Source organism: Bos javanicus, chromosome 11 (assembly GCF_032452875.1).
Source record: "Bos javanicus breed banteng chromosome 11, ARS-OSU_banteng_1.0, whole genome shotgun sequence".
In the NCBI taxonomy this organism is placed as follows: Eukaryota; Metazoa; Chordata; class Mammalia; order Artiodactyla; family Bovidae; genus Bos; species Bos javanicus.
In genome coordinates, this window is record NC_083878.1 from 106,542,856 (window position 1) to 106,563,791 (window position 20,936).

At 59.0% G+C, this 20,936-nt stretch overlaps 1 protein-coding gene across 11 annotated transcripts in view; it reads left to right on the forward strand.

The window, feature by feature from the left end:
* The window catches only part of EHMT1 (euchromatic histone lysine methyltransferase 1), a 109,556-nt gene extending 88,868 nt beyond the window's left edge, over positions 1-20,688 (forward strand). For 10 of the 11 annotated variants that reach the window (XM_061434336.1, XM_061434328.1, XM_061434330.1 and 7 more), the window contains 11 exons: positions 5,108-5,209; positions 6,363-6,467; positions 11,459-11,613; positions 12,277-12,444; positions 12,543-12,687; positions 13,021-13,098; positions 13,742-13,857; positions 14,962-15,048; positions 15,890-15,968; positions 19,298-19,473; positions 19,548-20,688. In XM_061434336.1, coding sequence (XP_061290320.1) covers positions 5,108-5,209; positions 6,363-6,467; positions 11,459-11,613; positions 12,277-12,444; positions 12,543-12,687; positions 13,021-13,098; positions 13,742-13,857; positions 14,962-15,048; positions 15,890-15,968; positions 19,298-19,473; positions 19,548-19,713 — 1,377 coding nt within the window. In that variant the 3' untranslated portion in view covers positions 19,714-20,688. Of the gene's footprint in view, positions 1-830; positions 4,920-5,107; positions 5,210-6,362; positions 6,468-11,458; positions 11,614-12,276; positions 12,445-12,542; positions 12,688-13,020; positions 13,099-13,741; positions 13,858-14,961; positions 15,049-15,889; positions 15,969-19,297; positions 19,474-19,547 lie in introns of those variants that run through there. The other variant, XM_061434339.1, reaches the window with a different exon arrangement.
* Positions 20,689-20,936: the final 248 nt, after the last annotated feature.

Genomic DNA, 20,936 nt, shown 5'->3' on the forward strand with positions numbered 1-20,936 from the left:
CGTGCAGAGGCGGACGTGTGGGCTGGCGCAGAGAGAGCCTGGAGTGCACCCTGCAGACACGATGGGATGACTTCTGTTACGGGCCCAGACCAGCCAGTGGCAGGAAAGTGCTGGGAAGAGTGCACTCCACACACAGGAGAGTGAGTCTGGGCCCCTTCCTTACTGTGTATTCACAAGTTAACCCAAGGGGATCGAAGGCCTGCATCCAGGAGCTAAGACTGTAAGCACCTGACAGGAAGCAGGGAGATCTGTGTGACACGGGACTTGCAGTGGCTTCTTGGACACGACACCAAAAGCACAGACCATAAGAAGAAAGTAGGTAACTTAAACTTTATCAGAATTAAAACTTTGGTCCATTAAAGGAGAATGAAGAAACCACCCGCCAGGAGAGGGAAATATTCATCAGTACTGTATCTGCTGGGCCTCACTCTCCAAATCATACAGACATGTCCTGCTGCTAGACTGTAGCCCAGCTCAGAAGTGGGCGGAGTTTGAGCAGACATTTCTGCAGAGAAGATACTTATATTGAATGGCCAGTTGGCACATAAAAAGATGCTCAACATCATTAGTCATTGGGGAAATGCATTCAAAGCTGTAGCAAGACCCCAGAGGACCACTGCTGTCTACGATCAGAAAACAAGCGCCAGCAGAGGTGTGCGCAGGTCGGGGTTCCCATACGGTGTTGGTGGGGACAGTCTGGTGGTTCCTCAAAAATCAAGTATTTAGTTTTAACTGTATGAGCCAGTGATTCCAGTCCAGGGTGTGTACCCAAGGGGACAGGAAGCAAGGACACAGACAGCTGTGCACACACCTGCTTCTCTGCGTTGCAGGCGTGTTACCTTACAGCTCCCAGAGGGGCAGCAGCCCAGGCTCCAGCGGCGCGTGGTGGGTAAGCCAGACGTGACCCACCCCTGAGGCGGAGTGTTGTTCCGTCTTCAAAAGGGAAGGAGCGTCCAGCACACGCTGCGACACGGGTGAACTTGGGAACGCGACACTGAGAGGAGGGAGTGGCGCCAGAGGACGGGCGCTGTGTGACTCCAGTCCCCTGAGGAACCTGACGCAGGATGAATAGCGTGTGACTTCACTCCCCTGTGGAATTCCACTTCCCAGAGGGAGCTGACCAGACAGGTTTAGAGATGAGGCCCCCTGGTGTGCGGGCAGGCACAGGCTGAGTGGTGCCGCCCGAGCTCCTGCTGGGCTGCTGGGAGGTCCTGAGAACAGAGTGGTGACGGTTGTGTGGCTCGGAGTGGCTCGAAAATGGTTAGAATGGCAAGTTTTAGGTCAGGTACACACACACGGTAACAATAAAAGTGTTAAATCTTAGAGCGTTGCACATTAATACACATTTTTTTCCCCTGAAAAAGTCATCACACAGTTCATACTGATTTATGAACTCCTTTTTCCCATCAAATTCTGTTTTTCTATGTCATTAAATGTTATTCTATAACATTATTTCAAGTGGCTGTGTTATATTTCATGATATAATTTGTATCATTTTTGCCAGATTCACTAGTTTAGTATGTGGATGATCAATTTTTATTATACACAGTACTTCAGCAGGCATTTCATAGCTAAGTCTTTCACATGTTTGTTTTAAGACAGATTTTTCTGGACAGGGATTTTGGGGATCAAGATATATAATGATTTTTTAAGGCTTTTGATCCCTCTTTCTTAAATGCATCTGGAAGTTTGTGAGCGCTCATTTCCCTGCACTCTTACCAACACCAACCATTACAGTTAAAAAAATACAGTTTGATTGCAAAAATGGGTTTTTTTTTACTATTTTAATTTGCTTCTGTCAAAGAAATAGTTTTTTGTATATAGTTATTTACATATGCAGAGTACACCATGTGAAATGCTGAGCTGGATGAATCACAAGCTGGAATCAAGATTACTGGGAAAAATATCAATAACTTCAGATATGCAGATGATACCACGGTAAGGGCTGAAAGTGAAGAGGAACTAAAGAGCCTTTTGATGAAGGTGAAAGAGGAGAGTGAAAGATGTGGCTTGAAACTCAACATTCAAAAAACTAAGATCATGGCATCCAGTTGTATCGCTTCATGGCAAATAGAAGGGGACAAAGTGGAAGCAGGGGCAGGTTTTATTTTCTTGGGCTCCAGAATCACTGTGGAGGGTGACTGCAGTCATGAGGTTAAACGACACCTGCTCCTTGGAAGGAAAGCTACGACAAACCTGGAGAACATAGTAAAAAGCAGAGACATCCTTTTGCCAGCAAGGGTCTGAATAGTCAAAGCTATGGTTTTTCCAGTAGTCATGTACAGATGTGAGAGTTGAACCAAAAAGAAGGCTGAGTGCTGAAGAATTGATGCTTTCAAACTCTGGTGTTGGAGAAGACTCTTGGGAGTCCTTGGACAGCAAGGAGATGCAACCAGTCAGTCCTAAAGGAAATCAACTCTGAATATTCATTGGAAGGACTGATGCTGAAGCTGAAGCCCCAATACTTTGGCCACCTGATGTGAAGAGCTGACCCGTTAGAAAAGACCCTGATGCTAGAAAAGATGGAGGGCAAGAGGAGAAGGGGACAACAGAGGACGAGATGGTTGGATGGCACCACCGAACCGATGGAGATGAGCTTGAGCTCCGGGAGATGGTGGAGGACAGGGAAGCCTGGCGTGCTCTAGTTTATGGGGCCGCAGAGTCGGGCACGACTCCACAGCTAAACAGCAGCAGCTCAGTTGTGTGAGCCGTGGAGGTGTTTTCAGGGCAGCCTCTGGTCCTTTGCGTTGGTGGGCTTTGCGGTCTGGCACCAGTAGCTGCTCTGTAAACACCTGCAGGTGAGAGTCCCCATCAGGGCGGGCGCGTGAGTTCTGCCCAGTGCTTGGCCAGGGGGCAGTTTCATGGCCCTGTCACGGGAGCCAGTGCCTAAGCAAAGCACTGCTGCAGAGGCAGGTCAGGGTTGAGGGCTTTGCAGGAGTAGCTGTACCAGCAGAACAAGTGGTTGGCGCAGGTCTGGAGTGGGCAGGTCACCGGTGAGCCTAGCTGCACTCTGGGTGCCATAGAAAGAAGGGCCCTTGAATCCAAGACCAGTCACAGAAGACACTCTGTGAGAGACAGACTGTAGGATAACACTGAGCTGTCTGTGTGGTTAGAGTCCCAGAGAGGAGGGAGACCCAGTGGAAGAAAATATATTGAAGGAAAAGTGGTCATAAATTTTCCACATTTGATGAAAAATAACCTCCAGGTTCAAGAATCTCAGCAAGCCCCAAGCTGGACAGATGCACAGGCTGCTGCGCCAGAACACATCATGTTAGACTGCAGGGAGCCTCGTGCGCCCAGGAGGAGCAGCCTGGTGTAGCACCTGCAGGTGAGCAGTGCTGTGCTCGCCAGCTCCCCATCTGAAGCCGCAGGGCCAGGAGGCCGTGGAGTGGTTTTCTTACTGTGCTGAAAGGGGAAAAACTCCAAAAACACGTCCGCCCAGAATGCTACAGCCAGTAAAAGTGTCCTTCTGAAGCAATTGTGAAATAAAACATTTTCAGGTGTACAAAAACTGACGGAACGTAATAGCAGATTTATAGTAAAGCCAGGAGGAGAATCTCATCCTTGGAAATAATGGAAATACCAGAAATGGTGAATTAGAAGAACTTGTTTTCTGTAAATTTATTAAAAGGTGAAGCCTGTTTAAAGGAAGAAGAATATTGTGAGATGGAGTTTACACAGATGGGGATGTCGACACGACAGCAGGAGCTGGGGGACAGCGGAGGGGCGTGAGCATGGCCCTCGCGGTCAGTCCTGGGAGGGGTCAGTGCTGCTCTGAGCTGTGGACAGTCGAAAGTCGTGATCTTGCACAATACTGGGGAGTAACTTAAAAGAGGCATAGCTTTAAGGACAAATTTTTTAAAGGTAGTAGAGGAAGTAAAATGGAATCTTAGAAAGTACTTTTGTAACTAGAAAGCAGGAAAAGAGGAGTAAAAACAGGTGGGACCACAGCAAGATGGTTGTCTGACCCTGACCACGTTGTAGTTGCGTCCAGCGTCGGAGGATGAAGGCCTGCAGCCCGAGGAGACGTTTGAGCCGGTGAACAGATGAGAGCGAGTCCTGCCTCCACAGAGAGCACACACTGACACACACGGAGAGCACACACTGACACACACGGAGAGCACATGCGAACACACGGAGAGCACGTGTGAACACAGAACCCATGAACACACCCTGACACAGCACAGTGACCATGTAGGCCACACACTAACATGGAGAGCACATGTGAACACACGGAGAGCACACAGTAATACAGAACCCATGAACACATGGAGAGCACACCCTAACAGCACAGTGACCACGTAGGCCACACGCTAATGTGGAGAGCACATGTGAACACGTGGAGAGCACACGCACCAGGCGGGAGCGAGCAGGGTGAGGGCGCGGCAGGCGCGTGGTGAACGGGAGTCAGGCGCGGCAGGCGAGGGCGCAGAGCACTCAGAGGCCAGGAGGGGATGTTGCCTTTGCTTCTAGTGTTGGGAACGGTTTCTTCAGCAGGACACAAAAAAGTACAGAAGAGACTGACACTGCTGAGAACGTTAGAATTCAGGATCTCCCGGCCTTCCCTGGAGGTGCGGTGGTTAGGATCCGACCTACCAGGGCAGGGGTGCAGGTCCAGCCCCTGGTCAGGGAGCTGAGATCCCACATGCTCATAACCACGAGGCGGTGACACAGAGGCACTGTTGCAGTGAATTCAATAAGGACTTTCAAAAATGGTCCATAGCAAAAAATGAAAAAGAGATTTCCACATTTCTGTGGGACAGAAGATGCAGAGAGGTGGGAGGGGCTGCAGTGTGGAGGGCCTCCTGCAGGTGGAGGGCGGCCATGTGTAGTGAGAGCCTCGGGTGGCTCCCACCTGCGAGTGTAGGTCAGGCCGGTGCTCCCCCCGGTCTGCCTCAACTCGGGGGGTGGGGTGGGGGGGTGGGCGGTGGCTCTGGTGCTGGGTGTTCCGTGGCTGAGGTAGATTTAGGTTCTTGGGAGGTGGAGACAAAGGCCAGCCAGCAGCCGCGCCGGCTGACGTGCTCTGAGCTCAGTCGCCGTGGGGCGTCAGGCAGGGCGAACTCAGCGCCCTGGGGCTCCTGGGACCTCAGCGGCTCTCGTGTTACAGGACGCAGAGGGCTCGACCTGTTTGCACCTGGCTGCCAAGAAAGGCCACTACGACGTGGTTCAGTACTTGCTCTCAAACGGACAGATGGACGTCAACTGTCAGGTGCGCACCCCGTCCGCTCGTGATGCCGCCCCGGGACCCGAGGCGAGGCCTCGCGGTGGTCCTGGCCCCGCCTGTCCTCTGGGGCCACTGCTGCAGGGCCTGGAGACCTGGCCGCTTCTCCCCAGCCCCGTCCGCCTCCTGGCCTGCTCCCCGGCCGCCTAGAGGCCCGTCTTCAGGCAGTGCTGCTCGAGCGGGGCCCAGCCTCCATGGGCCGAGCTGCCCTGTGGCTTCTCGCCTTCCCTCCCAGCGCTGGCTGTTGTCGGACGTTCTGTCTCTTCCCGTGTGTTTGCTTTGCGTCTGTCTGTCTGTCCAGCTGCTCTCAGGACCTTGGGGTGTCCTGCAGTGCTCAGCACAGAGCAGGTCCTGTGTATGTCTCCTGACCTGTGAGGGGCTGGGGGAGAAGTCGAGGGTGCAGGAAAGGGTCCTCCCAGCTCTCAGGGGCGTCTTCCCAACCCTGGGACCCTGCCCGTGGGCTCGGCTCCCCGCAGTGCGGCTTGTGCCCCTGCAGGCCCCCTTCCCTGGCTCAGGTCCGTCTCCCGCCCGGCAGGCTGGGCTGTGCTGCCCTGCCGTGTCCCCAGTCCCGCAGCAGGCCTGTGGGCACCGTCTCACTTCAGTCGTGGAGGCCGAGTGCGTCCACAGGAAGACGTGGCAACTGGAGCAGGCGGCAAGTTGTGTTGGCAGGGACTCAGCCTCTGGCCACCAGAGGAGGAATTGGCCACTTGGTCCTTGTTGGCTCAGAGCCGCTCCTGGTTTAAATAAACCCCCAGGACCGCCGAGTGGGGTGGGGGCAGGGTAGAGGGGCAGCGGGCTGGGCAGGACCGTGGCCTCGCTGGTGGGCAGGGTCAGCTGGGTGGGCTTCTGCCCCCTGCATTCCTCACGGCCTCCTCAGTCCCTGATCTGGTGTCTGTAGTTCATGCCTCATGCGTGGTCTGTCCTGGGACCACCAGGTGGGCAGGTGTGTGGCCTGCCTGCACTCACCAGGGTCCCCGGGCAGTGCTGTGAACCTCGGTTTCCTTTAGCAGGACGGGGCCTCGGGTTGGGGCCCCCACTCCTGCCCCCTCCCCGGGGCCACTTCTCAGGTCCTGAGTGGTGGCTCTGTGTCTCCTTACACATCCAGGGGCTGTGACAGGTTTTCCTTTTTCTTTGAAACTAGGATGATGGTGGCTGGACGCCCATGATCTGGGCCACTGAGTACAAGCACGTGGACCTCGTGAAGCTGTTGCTCTCCAAGGGGTCTGACATCAACATCCGGGACAACGTGAGTCTCCCCGGCAGAGGCCCTGGAGGAGGGGCGGACGCAGGGTGGCTGCAGGCACTTCGTGGAGGCCTCGTTCTAGCGCCTGCCCTGACCTCTTCCCATCCAGTCGCCAGCGTGTGCTGACCCAGCGCGGCCTCCTGTGTCGGTCAGGAGTTATGTGTGACCCAAGCGGCATAGGCCCTGAGACCCGCCCTGGGTGGAGCCGTGTTTCCAGAGGTGTAGAGACACTGACTCCTGTGTGTGTGGTGGGGATGGCGGGCCAAGGCACGCCACCCCTGGGCCGAGGTGCTGAGGCACCGGCCTCTCCGGAAATAGCCTTGGGCTGTGTGTTGGTGGGGCAGTTTGCTTGCGGGCAGCACCGGGCACTTGTGATGAAGTTGAAGGGGAGTCTGATCTCCGGAAGGCTTCGGGGGTCCCAGGAGCAGTGGGTGGTGGGGCTGGCAGAGCTGGGAGGCTGTTCTGGCATGAACCTGTGTGCTGCCTCCCAGGCGAGGGACAGGGTTCCCGGGACACGGACGGGCTGTACTCCTGGAGCTGTGTCCACCTTTGCAGAGTTACCAGAGCCGTAAGTAGGAAGCTGGCCACAAGCTTATGGCTTTAATGATGGACTAAGGCAGGAAGGCTCACCCACTTCTCTGCTCAGAGCCCCGAGTGGACCATGTGAAGACAGGATGGGAGCGGTGGCTGCTTTGCAAGAAGACCCTCCCCACAGAGACTGGGAGCAGTAACCCCCACCAAGGGCAGTGCTGGCTGGGGGCGTCTGCCAGCTCCACAGAGCTGGGCCCCAGGACCAGAGATACGCCTTTAACTGGAAATACCCACACAGACAAAATATACACAGACATAACCAGTGCTCTTAACCAGACTACCAGATACCTGAGAACCAGCCGTCTTTAGCAGACTTAACTGGTTCTTCTTAACCAGACGTGAAAGTGAAAGTGAAGACGCTCAGTCGTGTCCGACTCTTTGCGACCCCATGGCCTGCGGCCTTCCAGGCTCCTCTGTCTGGGATACATAACCAGCCCCCAAACCGGACACAGCCAGGCTTCTGCCTTCTGTTCCCGAGTGGGCCTCTCAGCCTTGCTCCTTGCAGTCCCGCCCGGGTGCCGGCCTGGCTGCCTCTCTGGCTGAATGGAGTTGCCTGCTTGTCCGTTCTGCGTATGGGCCGCAGCCAGGCTCCTGGTGGGGCTGCGGCCTCTCTCGGACGCTGCCAGCCCTGCAGGGGGAGTGTTTCCTGGTGGGCGACTCTGACTGCTCCACGCTCTCCTCAACATGCTGGGTCTTTCTCTTCGTTTCAGGTCTTTTGATCATTTTTTACTGGATTGTTTGTCTTACTTTCAAGTTTGGAGAGTTTCTGTATGTTCTAGGTGGAAGTCCTTTGTCAGATAGTATGTTCTGTCCCTCTCAGTTCAGTTTATCAGTCATTTTCTCTGTGTGCTGAGTTGCTTCAGTTGTGTTGACTCTCTGCGACCCTGTGGACCACAGCCCACCAGGCTCCTCTGTCCGTGTGATTTCCCAGGCAAAGATCTTGGAGTGGGTTGCCATTTCCTTCTCCAGGGGATCTTTCCTTGCCGGGGATGGAACCTACGTCTCTTATGTCGCTTGCGTTGGCGGGTGGGTTCTTTATCACATGTGAAATCCCTGCCCCACCCAGACACTCTGTAGGTTGGGTGTTAACGCTAGTGCAGGGTAGGAGGTGGGGTTGGGCTCTCTTCTTGGCTTGCGGGGGTCTCACTGTTGCGGCAGTGTGCGTAGGAAGCAGCCTTTCCTCCTCGATGGGCTCTGCCCTGTGGCCGCGCTGGCCCCCCCGGGCCTGGGCCCTGTCCGAGCACTGGGCCTCGCCCTCCTGACGAACGTCGCTTCAGGGCCTGTGAGGAGAACCTCCCAGGAGCCGCTTCCGTTTCTCCCTCCCCAGCTTCCTGCTGTTCCTCTCATGTACTTTTACTAAATTCTGTTTAGGCAGCGGTGGGCTCTGGGAGAGGCTGTGGCGATGAGCCTGGTGTGCAGCTCCCGGAGTCCCCTCTCCCTCAGGCCCGTGTGTCCATTGCCATTTCCTTCTGTGTGTCTGAGGTCCGTCAGCATTTCCCGCCATGCTGGGTGGCTGGTGGTGAAGTCTCAGCTTCTTAATGCCTGCAGAGTCCTTTCCCTCGCTTTTGAAAGGTGTTCTGGGTGAAGAGTTGTCAATGGCGGTTGGTCTCAGCGCTTCCCGGAGTCCTGGCTCCACTTGTCTCCAGCGGGAAGGCCTTGCTGGCGGCTGTTCTTGGTGTCTCCGTGTGTCACGTGCCTCTCTACTCTCGGGTTTTTTAAGGTTGTCTCTTTGTTACCGGGATTTGGTGATCTTACTACAAGGTGCCTGGTGGTGTGTGCATGCAAGTGTGCATTCAGGGTTCATGGACCCTCCTGGGTCTGTTGTAGGGGGCTTTACCAACCTGGAAGCTTCCCGCTCACTTCTTCCAGAGCTGCCTCTGCCCCACCCCCCTTGGGGAGGGTCTGGTTCCGTGTGTTTGAGAATCTGTCGCAGTGCTCACTGAAGCGCTTCTCATTTGCTGTGATTATTTTTCACCCTGGACGTGTGCCTCGCTGGTCTTGGGCTGTGTCGAGCTCACTGGCCTCCTCCACTGTGCTGTGCGTCGGTTCTGCCCAGCGTGCTCTCCCCTCGCGCACTGTGGCCGAAGCTTGGAACCCTCTGCAGGGCCTTCTCGGTACTTCCTGAGGCGTGTCTTCTGAACGCAGTTGTCCAGCTTCTCTGAGCTTGCTGGTCTGCCCCGTGTGCCGTTTCTGGCTTTGGGTAGTTAGTTGGCTTTGCTGCTCGTGGGTCTGGTTTCCCGAGCCTTTGCCCGTATGGTAAGCTGAGACCCGACGCAGGACGTATGAGCTCACCCTGCTGGGAATCTGTCTTTAGCCGCGTTCCCACTGCAGCGGTGTTACTGGGAATGGCCCGATCACGTGGGGCCTTGCTTTCTAAGTTTGTCAGGTGGTCCGAGCAGGTCTCAGCTGAGGCTGGTCATCCCTACCCTGTGGGGCCAGCACTGAGCCTTGTGCACCGGTATGTCCTTCTGGAGGCCCGGGCTTGGAATGTGCAGCCCTCCAGAGGCCTCTCAGCCCACGGCTGGCCCTCACCCCCAGCTGCCTTGGCCTGGGGCTGCCTGATCTGGAGCTGAGACGGACGGTGAGCCAGTGGCCACTTCGCTCCCCGCTCTGGGTGCAGCCCTTCACTGCCTGATGTCCAGCTCCTGAAAACTGTTCAGCCGCATTTCCACCGAGGTGTGGGTGGGGGTAAACCTGTTGTGGCCCCTCTTGCCCCTCCTTCACTAAACACCCGCCAGACGTGTGGACCTGTCGTAAGGTAGCAGGGCCCGGGCACCTTCTCTGACCACAGGCCTCGGAGCTGGGACAGGCTCAGTTCTGCTGATAAGGTCGTGGGCGTTATAGGCCCCTGGGCGGCTCCGATTCACTGAGGAGCCCACAGGTGTGCGGCGGGTAGACCCTGGGGCTGGGGCCTCTGAGAGCGACGTGGGGAGAGGAACCTGGGACCGACAGTGGGTCAGCGCTTCGCTTCCTCTGTGGACTCAGCGAGGCGGGCAGGCCCGGCCTCAGCTCCTGCTCCACTGCTGTCCTCTTGAGGCGGCTGAGCCGGAGGCCTAGGGCGCCCAAGCTGTGGGGTGGGCGCTGGGGGGCAGGGCCCGGCCTCCAGGACGTGCTGCGCCCTCCGCCCACACAGCAGAGAGCGGAGGCCACAGCCCTGAGGCCAGTGGCCAGAAAGGGCAGCGGGAGCATCGCTGGGCGAGTCTGCAAGGGAGGCGGGGCCGGGGCGCAGCCGGGGCCGGGGCGCCCTGCTCTGGGAGCCTGCTCGGGCCTCTGTGGCCGGCTCTCTGTGCCTGGGCCCACGTGCAGCAGGTCGGATGTTCTGTGGTTCTCATTTAGACGTTGTCTTGACTTTTAGGTTTGCTCCTCATTGTTACCCTATGTTGTTTTTTATTTACCTTTCCTTTTCACATTTGTGTTTTTTTTAAGATTGTAGTCTTCTAACAGACTCAACATGGTAGATTATATCACATGTATAATCTATATGTGATAAATTGTGTATTTTACATATGGCACAGGTACTTCAAAATTTTTCTTTGCCTCATTTGGAGTTTTTTTTTTTAATTTTCAGTTGTTTTTATTTATTTATTTTTCTTTTTTTAAAAAAATTTAATTTAACTTTATTTTTAAACTTTACATAATTGTATTAGTTTTGCCAAATATCAAAATGAATCCGCCACAGGTATACATGTATTTCCCAACCTGAACCCTCCTCCCTCCTCCCTCCCCTACCATCCCTCTGGGTCATCCCAGTGCACTAGCCCCAAGCATCCAGTATCGTGCATCGAACCTGGACTGGCATCTCGTTTATTACATGATATTTTACATGTTTCAATGTCATTCTCCCAAATCTTCCCACCCTCTCCCTCTCCCACAGAGTCCATAAGACTGTTCTATACATCAGTGTCTCTTTTGCTGTCTCGTACACTGGGTTATTGTTACCATCTTTCTAAATTCCATATATATGTGTTAGTATACTGTATTTATGTTTTTCCTTCTGGCTTACTTCACTCTGTATAATAGGCTCCAGTTTCATCCACCTCATTAGAACTGATTCAAATGTATTCTTTTTAATGGCTGAGTAATACTCCATTGTGTAGAGTTTTTAGTCTTTTGTGAAATAAAGTTTTAATTAATCAGATTTGCCTTTTTCAAATCTTATACAAGCATCACTCTATCCTACAGTGATAACTGTGTTTCAAAAGGAACGTAATTTCAAAAAGCAGGTAAATTGGCCCTTGATGGCATGTCGTGCAGGGTGTAGCCCAATTCAGGAGGATGTTTTCTGTTTTAACCTACTCTGCACTATATCGACGTACGTTTTAATAAAAACAAGACAGAATGGCAGGAAGCCTTTGTTGGGTGGCCGCAGGGCCCTGGGGCTCACCCCCGTGTCCCCCGCTCAGGAGGAAAACATCTGCCTGCACTGGGCGGCCTTCTCAGGCTGTGTGGACATCGCTGAGATCCTGCTGGCCGCCAGGTGCGACCTGCACGCGGTGAACATCCACGGGGACTCGCCCCTGCACATCGCGGCCCGGGAGGACCGCTACGCCTGTGTCGTGTGAGTGGCTCCGGGGCGCTGGGGACTTCCTGCGGCGGACGGGCCTCTCCCGTCAGGCCTGTGGTCAGTGTAGCTCGGGAGGATTGCGGTGAAAATCCGCCGTCCTGGTGGCTCCCAGCTCGGGGCCACGGGAGCGGCACCCTCACGAGGGCACACGGGCTACTGGGAGCCCCACTTGCCAGAGCCTTTGCTCTGCTCCAGGCGGAAGCTCAGGGCCGTGCAGCCCCGTCCTCCCTGCACGGGGGCCTGGGATGAGGGGTGCCCCTGCTGCGGGGCCTGCGCCCTCTCGGATGGGGTCCCTGGGGGGCGCCGAGCTCTGGCGCCATGTCGGCCCCTCCCTGGGTCAGGCCACGGCATCGCCTGCCACGTGCTGACTGAGCTTGTGGCCAAGAGGCGTCGCTGTCCTTTCATCCCGAGGGCCCTTGAACGGAAGAGCTGAGCAAAGTTGAGAGCTGTCCCTAGTTTCCGTGCTCGTCCTGCGAAGGACCGTGCTCGTGGGGAGGCGGCTGCGTCTGCATGGTGGCTGGAGGCGTCCGTCTGCGGGCTGTGCCGTCTTGAAGTGCACGGCGGGTCCTGTTTTCACGGGTGGGCGTGCTGCGTGCGTCTCGTCCTTGAGTCTGGGACAGAAGGGCTGAGTGTCCTGTGCACTTGCTGTCCGTGCAGCCTCTTCCTGTCCCGGGACTCGGATGTCACTCTGAAGAACAAGGAGGGGGAGACTCCCCTGCAGTGCGCCAGCCTCAACTCACAGGTGTGGAGCGCCCTGCAGGTGAGCCAGGCGCTGCGGGACGCGGCCCCTGACAGGCCCACCCCGGTGGAGAAGACGGTGAGCAGGTGAGGAGCGAGAAGCGGCTGGGACCAGCCCGGGCGAGCGGCACTGGCGCGGGAGGGAGCTGGGCTTGCCCAGAGCTGACGTGCGCCCCCTGCGGCAGGGACATTGCTCGGGGCTACGAGCGGATCCCCATCCCCTGCGTCAATGGTGTGGACGGCGAGCCGTGCCCCAGCAACTACAAGTACGTGTCTCAGAACTGTGTGACGTCCCCCATGAACATCGACAGGAACATCACCCACCTGCAGGTCAGCAGGGGCCCTGGCCCGGGCAGTTGCTGGGTGGTGGGAGGGGTTGCTGGGTGGCAGGAGGCTCGGGCCCAGGCTCGGGCTGCCATTGGCTCTGCTGGCTCGGCTGTGGCCACTCCCCCCCAGCGTCGGCCCCGCTTCCCTGCGCTCTTGGGCCCGTGTGCCCAGGCCCCCAGCCCTCCCCCTCTCCTGCAAGCCCCATGTGGGGGCCCTGGTGTCCTCTCCACCTCCCTTGGGGGAGGCTGCAGGCCCTGGGTCCTGAGGACGGTCCCTGGGGATGGGAACAGCGTGGGGCTGCGGGATGGGGCTCCGTCTGACACACTCTCCCCGCAGTACTGCGTGTGCATCGACGACTGCTCCTCCAGCAACTGCATGTGTGGCCAGCTCAGCATGCGCTGCTGGTACGACAAGGTGAGTCCGCGGGCTGGGGACGGGGGTTCAGATGGTGCCGACCGGAAGCCAAGGGCCTAGGGCAGGTTGGAGCCTGTGTCCTGGCGGGGCAGGGGGTGGCGCGGCTGGGGCCAGGGCGGCATCCCCAGCCTGGCTGGAGGCAGCTGTGGGGCTGGGAGGGCGCTGCTGAGGCAGGACTTTGGTTTGGGGGCAGGAGTGGGGTGTCCTGGGTGGGGAGGGCACATAGGCCCCACATGGAGGCTGCTGGCACAGGGTCGTCGTTAGGGAAGACCTCTCAGAATGGTCTCTGAAGTTGCCAGGGCCCCAGACTCTGCCTGGTGTAGCCCAGCAGCTCATGGCATGCTGGCTCCCTCCAGAATGGGGATTTGCAGAGGGGCAGGAGGTGTGGGCTGGCGGTCCTGGCAGGAGGCCACAGGGCAGGCTGCACGGGCCTCGGGAGGCTGAGAGGGTGCCGGGAAGGTGGGCAGGGGGGCCAGGCAGGGACCAGGAGAACCAGCCACGTGGACTCCTGGCCAGAGGCTTCCCCTGGCCTTCCCTGTCCTCCCGGGCGGAAGCCAGTGTTCTGGGGGCGTGCTCGTCTGGGGGCGTGCTCGTCTGTGGAGGCCTTGCTGTGGGTGGCGACTGCTTCTCGTGTCTGCCCCAGGACGGCCGGCTGCTGCCAGAGTTCAACATGGCAGAGCCACCCCTGCTGTTCGAGTGCAACCACGCCTGCTCCTGCTGGAGGACGTGCCGCAACCGCGTGGTGCAGAATGGCCTCAGGTGAGCCCCTGCAGCAGCCAAGGGCGCAGGGCTGGGCCCCGGGCAGTTCAGGGGCGCCCCGTGTGTCCACAGATGGGAGAACGTGTGTTTAGCGTGTGCGTGCATGTTCCTTGGCGCCTTGGCCTGTGTTTCGGGTTGATGTAAAGAGCAGAAGCCGTGTATGTGTGTGCGCGCACGCGCGCCTGCGTGCGTGTGTATGTGCGTGTTCTTTGGCGCCGCGGCCTGTGTTACACGCTGATGTAAAGAGCAGAAGCCGTGTCGCCCCCCTGCTCAGATGTGGGTTCAGGTCACACAGCCTGAAGGCAAGAGCCAGGCCTCCCATGAGCCGCCCGTCCAGGCTCGCGAGTTTGAGCTGTGTGCACACTTGGGTCCCCTGGCGCTGCACCCTGGGTGTCGTGGAGGTGCTGTCGGGTGTAACGCCTGTTGTCGCTTAGATATGTGTGTGTTTGGTCTGCTGACCACCCAGAGCCAGACTGTGGGCCTGTGGTCATGGAGCTCTTTCTGTGAAATGCTCGAGAGTTGAAAAGTCTAAGATCATAAGGGCAGATTTTCGTAATGAGCTCAGTGTTTTGGGGCCTGTTAACAGTAAGTAACTTGGCTGCACCTTGTGAGCAGCCCACGCTTCTATGTCCTTGTGTGTGGCTGGAAGTCCTTGGGGAGGGGACAGACATACCCGTCTCCCTCGAGGGCCCTGGAACACAGACAGTAGGCGGATGCCCTGACTCTCGGGGCTGGGAGGGTCCCCCCTGCCCCTCAGAGGTCAGCTCAGCCTTGCCGTTGGCACGCCGCCCGCGCCTAGCTGCATTCCAGTTGGGGCCAGCAGGCTGCTCACCCGCCTGGTCCTTGTCACAGCTGAGGTTTGGCCAGCCTGGTCCCGTGGTGGGTGCTGGGGTCACAGGGCGAGCGGGCGGGGCTGAGGTCCCCTGCGTCCTAAGGGCGTGAAGGGCGGTGCGGCGGGGCCTGGGGTCGCTCGCAGCCTCTGTTGCTCCCTCACCCGGCGCTGAAGCGTCTCCAGACACGAAGGTGGTCTTCTCTGTCCTTTACTCCTGAACCTCGCGTGTCACTTGTGAGTGGAGTGACCTGGGACGTACCCATGTCTTCCAGGGCGAGGCTGCAGCTCTATCGGACACAGAACATGGGCTGGGGCGTCCGGTCCCTGCAGGACATCCCACTGGGCACCTTTGTTTGCGAGTAAGTGAGTGCTGTTCTCCCAGGCCCTGCCCCCACGGTCTTGGGGTGGGTAGGGGGGCATCTCCCGGGCCCTGCCCCTGCTGTCTCGGGGTGGGTGGGGGTGCATCTCCCGGGCCCTGCCCCTGCGGTCTCGGGGTGGATGGGGGGGCATCTCTCTGGCCCTGCCCCCGTGGTCACGGGGTGCGTGGGGGAGCATCTCCCGGGCCTTGCCCCTGTGGTCTCGGGGTGGATGGGGGGACATCTCTCTGGCCCTGCCCCCGTGGTCACGGGGTGGGTGGGGGTGCATCTCCCGGGCCCTGCCCCTGCGGTCTCGGGGTGGATGGGGGGGCATCTCTCTGGCCCTGCCCCCGTGGTCACGGGGTGGGTGGGGGTGCATCTCCCAGGCCCTGCCCCTGCGGTCTTGGGGTGGATGGGGGGGCATCTCTCTGGCCCTGCCCCCGTGGTCACGGGGTGCGTGGGGGGGCATCTCCCGGGCCTTGCCCCTGCGGTCTCGGGGGTGGGGCAGCATCGGGGAGGGGCGCCAGGAGAGTCTACTGCTGTTGTGGCCCAGACTCTCCAGGCGGGGCTGCCCAGGCTGACCATGTGGCACATGCAGCGGGCAGCCCCTGCTCCATCTGCTCTTTGGCCTGCACTTCCTCCCCAGCTTGGAGCTCGTTTCAGAAGGTCTGTCAGGGTCTCATGATTCCCGGGGATGATCACTTTGGACCCCTGGTCACAGGGTTTCTGTGTCGTATCCTGAGGCCCAGGCTCAGTCCTTGTTGAGCCACAGCGGGTCGTCCTCGCGTGGGGCTCCTTCAGGTCCTCTGGTGCCATGTTCTCACCGTCCTGCCCTGACCCACAGGTACGTTGGGGAGCTTATCTCTGACTCGGAAGCTGATGTGCGGGAAGAAGACTCTTATCTCTTTGATCTTGACAACAAGGTAATGCAGCCCTAGGGGTAGGGCGTGGCGCCAGTGGGACTGTGGTGTGGCGGTGCCCACAGGCAGGGTCGGGCGGTGTGGAGGCTCAGCTGCCCTGGCTGGTGCTGGCGCTTCTGCTGGGCTCAGGCGTGTGCAGTGGGGTCACCGGGCCCAGAGGCCCTTTGCCTGTCCTGCCAGCCTACTGAGCGTGGGGCTGGGATGCAGCTCTGTAGCCTGAGCCCGCCTCTCAGCAAGGGTGGAGGCCCCGTGCGCGGGACGAGCTTCCGTGTGCACCGAGGATCACGCGCGTGACCGGAGGGCGGTCCTCCGTGTCCCGGCTCCCTCTCAGGGGCTGGCGGGGTCGCTGGACTCCAGCTTCTCGTCTCTGGGCCCTGGTTTCCAGGGGTTTCTGATCTGGCGCAGCTGTCCTCTGCCTTGCCCTGGCTCAAGTTGCTCCTTGGTTCGTCAAGGCTGACCTGGGAACTTGCTGGAGCGCACAGGTGCTGCCAGCAGGGCCCCTCAAGTGCTTGGTCCTTCTCGGCAGCCTGAGCCTCTGAGCCCCGCTCTGTGGGTCCGGGTGAAGCCAGGCACTCGCTCCCACGCCCGCCCAGCGTGGCTGTGTCTTCCGAGCGCCCTGCTGAATGGACACGGTCTCCTCATCAGTAGACGGTCCCCTCCCGGCTGGGTCACTGTTCCCGCCGTGGATGAAGGAAGCTTTTAGACCCCAGGCTCCCATGGGCTGTGGGTGCTCAGGGCTCTGCTGCAAGTTCACCAGGAGTCATGTGATTGGCTAGAGGTTGTATTCAGTGCTTTTCTGCATCTGTTGAAGTCCTGCTGCTGCTGCAGTCTCTCCCGTACTTGCTGGAGTAATACAGAGGGTGCTTCCACTTTGTGGGCCATCACACCTGGGTTGTACTCTCACACCGCTTCCTCGGTGCGTCTTAGCTGCGATGGTCGCCTGCAGTGGCTCACGCGTGCCCCAGCATGACTTCCGGGCACCACCCCCACCTGCCTGTGGTCCGTCCGCTGTCTGGAGTCCCTGTGGTGGGTCTGTGTCTGGGGTCCCTGTGGTCTGTCTGGCGTCAGGGGTTCCTCCTGGTCTTCATCCTGCTTGCCTGTTGCCGCCTGATCCTGATTAGTTTTAGTTCGGGTTCCAAACCTGCCTGAAGGGCATCAGGGCGTAGGCTCCCTCTTCTGGGATCACGTGGTTGCATTGTGGGGACTGAGGTGCAGCTGCCCCCTCTGAGTCTGGCTCAGCTGCCCCTGCGGTGAGCCCAGCCTGGCCGCCTGGCCCACGGCACAGCCAGGAGCTCGACCCCCTGGGGTTCTCTGTCTGCTGCTGCTTCTGTCTCTGCTGACCAGGCTGCTGGTCTGATTGTCACAGCACTTGGCAGGCGGGTGTGTGGTCACTGTCGGGAGATGGGAGGAGGGCCTATCTGGGTGCCCCAGTGGCTCCTGGCAGAGCGCCCCTCAGAGAGACTGGCTGCCCTGCAGGCCCTCCATGCTCACGCCCGGAGGTCTCTTCCTTGTTCCGCCTAGCTCGTGTGGGCCCGGGTGTTTGGTCCTATGACACATTCATTCTGGGCATGTGACAGGGCACGGATGCACCCACAGCCCCCGCTGCTCCAGCTCAGGCCCGAGACCCCAAGCACTGGCATTCAGAGTGCCCGCCCTGCTGGGTGCCTGCATCCTGGAGTGCTGGTGTACAGAATGCCTGCCCCGCTGGGCGCCTGTGTCCCCGAGCACTGACGTTCAGAGTGCCCGCCCCGCTGGGCGCATGCGTCCCCGAGCACTGGCGTTCAGAGTGCCCGCCCCGCTGGGCGCCTGCGTCCCCGAAGGCTGGTGTGGAGTGCCCGCCCCGCTGGGCGCCTGCGTTCTGGAGCTCTGGTGTACAGAATGCCTGCCCCTGCTGGACACCCACCGCCACCCCACTCCCCGTCGTCCGAGGCAGCAGGGCACTTTCTGGCCTTGCTATCCAGGTGTTTCCTGGGTCACAACACTGGTCCTCCTGCTGCGGATCTGCCCATCTCCTTGCTGTTCTGGAACCTTCCAAGCGTCCACCCACCTGTCCTCTGCCCACATCACCTGGCTCCCTGGGTGCCCACACCCAGCACCTCAGAGCTGTGATGCAAGGGGTTCAAGTGGGCACAGGCTCCCTCCCCACCACGTTTGTGCTGCAGAACCAGGTGTGGGTGGTTTTTGATCAGAGACGCTTTGAAAGAGCAGAGCAATACATTCATCTGAAAAGGCGTGTTTTAAAGACCTGAGCAATGTTTGTTGCAGGAGGGCCACGGTGGTTCTTGTGGAGGGAATTTACAGGACCCGACGTGCAGTCTGGCCTTCAGGACGGGCGGTCAAGCGCCCAGGACGCACCTTGTGGGAAGCGTGGGGGGTGTCGGGGCTGGAACTGGGGACCGGTGGGCAGAGGAACCCCCGCTTGTTCCCAAGGAGTCCTGCGTCCCTGGGGACCGCCCAGGTCCTGCAGGCTCAGGCGGGCCTGGCCGCCTCGTGTCCTGGCGTGGATGCCGCGTCTGCGGAGCCCGCGCTGCTTCCTCCCACACCTGGGGTGAGGACCCCTTCTGTGGCCCCGGAGCCTCTGGTTTAGCTCAGGAAGCTTCCTTCCCGCAAGGATTCCCGTCTGTTGCCTCTGTGGACAAAGCCACAGGAAAGGGGGGAGAATTGTCCCAGTTGTGGCCCGCACCCGCTGTGGGAGGTCAGGGCCCGCAGACACGGCCGTGCTCGGGGCCCCTGCCCCTCCCCGGGGGCCCTTGCCACGTGGCCGTCCCCGGGGCAGTGTCGCTCTTGCCTTCTGGGTCTTTACAGGGGAAACGCGGCTTTCTCAGGCCTCAGCAGTGAGGCCAGACCTCTTCTCAGGGTCAGGTCAGGCCTGGGTCCTGGCCACTGTCTGCCCACGGGGTCACCACCGCCCTGAAGGCTGCTGTTGGCTAAGTCCCCTCAGGAGGGACCTGGCAGCCCCCCGCCCTCTCCCCCCTGTCCCCCCGTCCCTCTTTACCCGTCCCCCCACCCTCTTTCCCCGTCCCCACGTCCCTCTGCCCTGTCCCCCCGTCTCTTTCCCCCTGTCTCCCTGTCTGTCTGTCCCTCTGCCCAGTGCCCCTTGGCCCTGCCTCTCGGGTGGTGTTCCTCCCCCTCCGTCACTGGGTCCCTGAGGGGCTATGCTGCCTCGTGGTCCCCATGGACCCCGACCCCTCTCTGGGTGTCTGCGGAGCCGTCCACGTGAACCCCAGGTCTGTGCTCGTTTTCACCGAGTGGGAGCCCCGGGGCTGGGTGGGGGGGCAGGGGCGGCACCCGCGCCTGCCCCCGATGCTCAGCGCCTCGCGTCTCTCCCCCAGGACGGAGAGCTGTACTGCATCGACGCGCGTTTCTATGGCAACGTCAGCCGCTTCATCAACCACCACTGCGAGCCCAATCTGGTGCCCGTGCGTGTGTTCATGTCCCACCAGGACCTGCGCTTCCCGCGGATCGCCTTCTTCAGCACCCGCCTGATTGAGGCCGGGGAGCAGCTGGGGTAGGTGCCCGGGCGGGGGCGGGTGGGGGGCGGCCCCGGGGGCGCAGGCCCAGACCCTGGCTCTCTCTCCGCAGCTTCGACTATGGGCAGCGCTTCTGGGACATCAAGGGCAAGCTGTTCAGCTGCCGCTGCGGCTCCCCCAAGTGCCGGCACTCCGGGGCCGCGCTGGCCCAGCGGCAGGCCGGTGCCCAGGAGGACGGGCTGCCCGACACCAGCTCCTCGCCCGCCGACCCGCTATGAGAGCGCCGCCCGGCGCCCAAGTGGACGCCGTTCGCTGTGGTTTGGGGAGGACGCGGAGGCGTGCAGGAGACCGGCTGGCCTGCCCAGGGCCGCGGGGGCGGCGCCCGGCTGCGCGGGGACGCCTGGGCTCCTTGCCGGCCTCGCTGTGAGTTCCCGACGGAGGTCTTTCTGCTCCACGTTTCTCGTCTCCCCTCGCGTGTCGTCGCTCCCGGCTCACCGTCGGGCTGGGGGCTGCGTCCTGTCGGCCCGGACTCTCCGTGTGGCCCGCCGCGGCCCGCATGGCCGGTGCTGGCTCTGGGCGGCACAGACCCCGTGCCCACTGCCCCTGCGAGGTCAGGGCCGAGCCACTGCTGACTTTGGAGAAAACGTGGGTTTGCTTTTTAAAGAAATCCTATATCTAGTCCTATACACCAGACCTCTCACGTGCTTCTTTCCGAGGATGCGGTTTGGGGCGCAGGACGGCCATGGCCCCGGAGCACCGCACGTCCTATTGATTTCTAAGCCACATGCTATGATGATGAATAAACTGGTTTATTTTCTACCATTATTGGACATTAGGACAAACAAAAAATAAACACAAAAACACAGACAACGGTGCTGATTCTGGTGTGGTTTCTACTCACCATGTGAAAATAAACTATCAACTGTATAAAGAGAACAAAGTGATTTTAGAATAAAACGCAGGAAAAGCTTTTTTTAAAACGTTAGTCTTGTGTGAATAAAATTGCCGTCACCTTTTGAGTGATGGCCTGCCAGGTCATATACTTTTTTTTGGCATATACTTTTTTAAATACTGTAATTAGTGCAGTAACAGTGGGTTTTTTTGTGCAACTCTTCTAAAACATTCATAATGCAGTCATGTTTATTTTTTCTGTTAAAATGTTTTTGACAGTTCTAAGAGCAGTCTTTTGGCTCAGACCATTTCTTGTTCTGTTTTCAATGAAATCAATAAAAAAAAAAAAGAAGTACTTTAAATGAGGCTTTATCATGGTATCATGTTTCAGCTGGTTTCTGCGAGACACCCACGCTTCCTGCGAGTGTCACGCGCGCTTGTTCCCACGCAGCCCTGGGGACCAGCGGGCAGGCCCAGCGCTGAGCTGCCTCCGAGCAGGTGGGCCTGCAGCACCCCGTCCCTGGAGGAGGATGTGGCCGCCCCTCCCCAGGCAGCCCTCACGGGGGGTGTGTCCCTGTGCATGTGTGTGGGGGCGTCTGTGTGTGTCCAG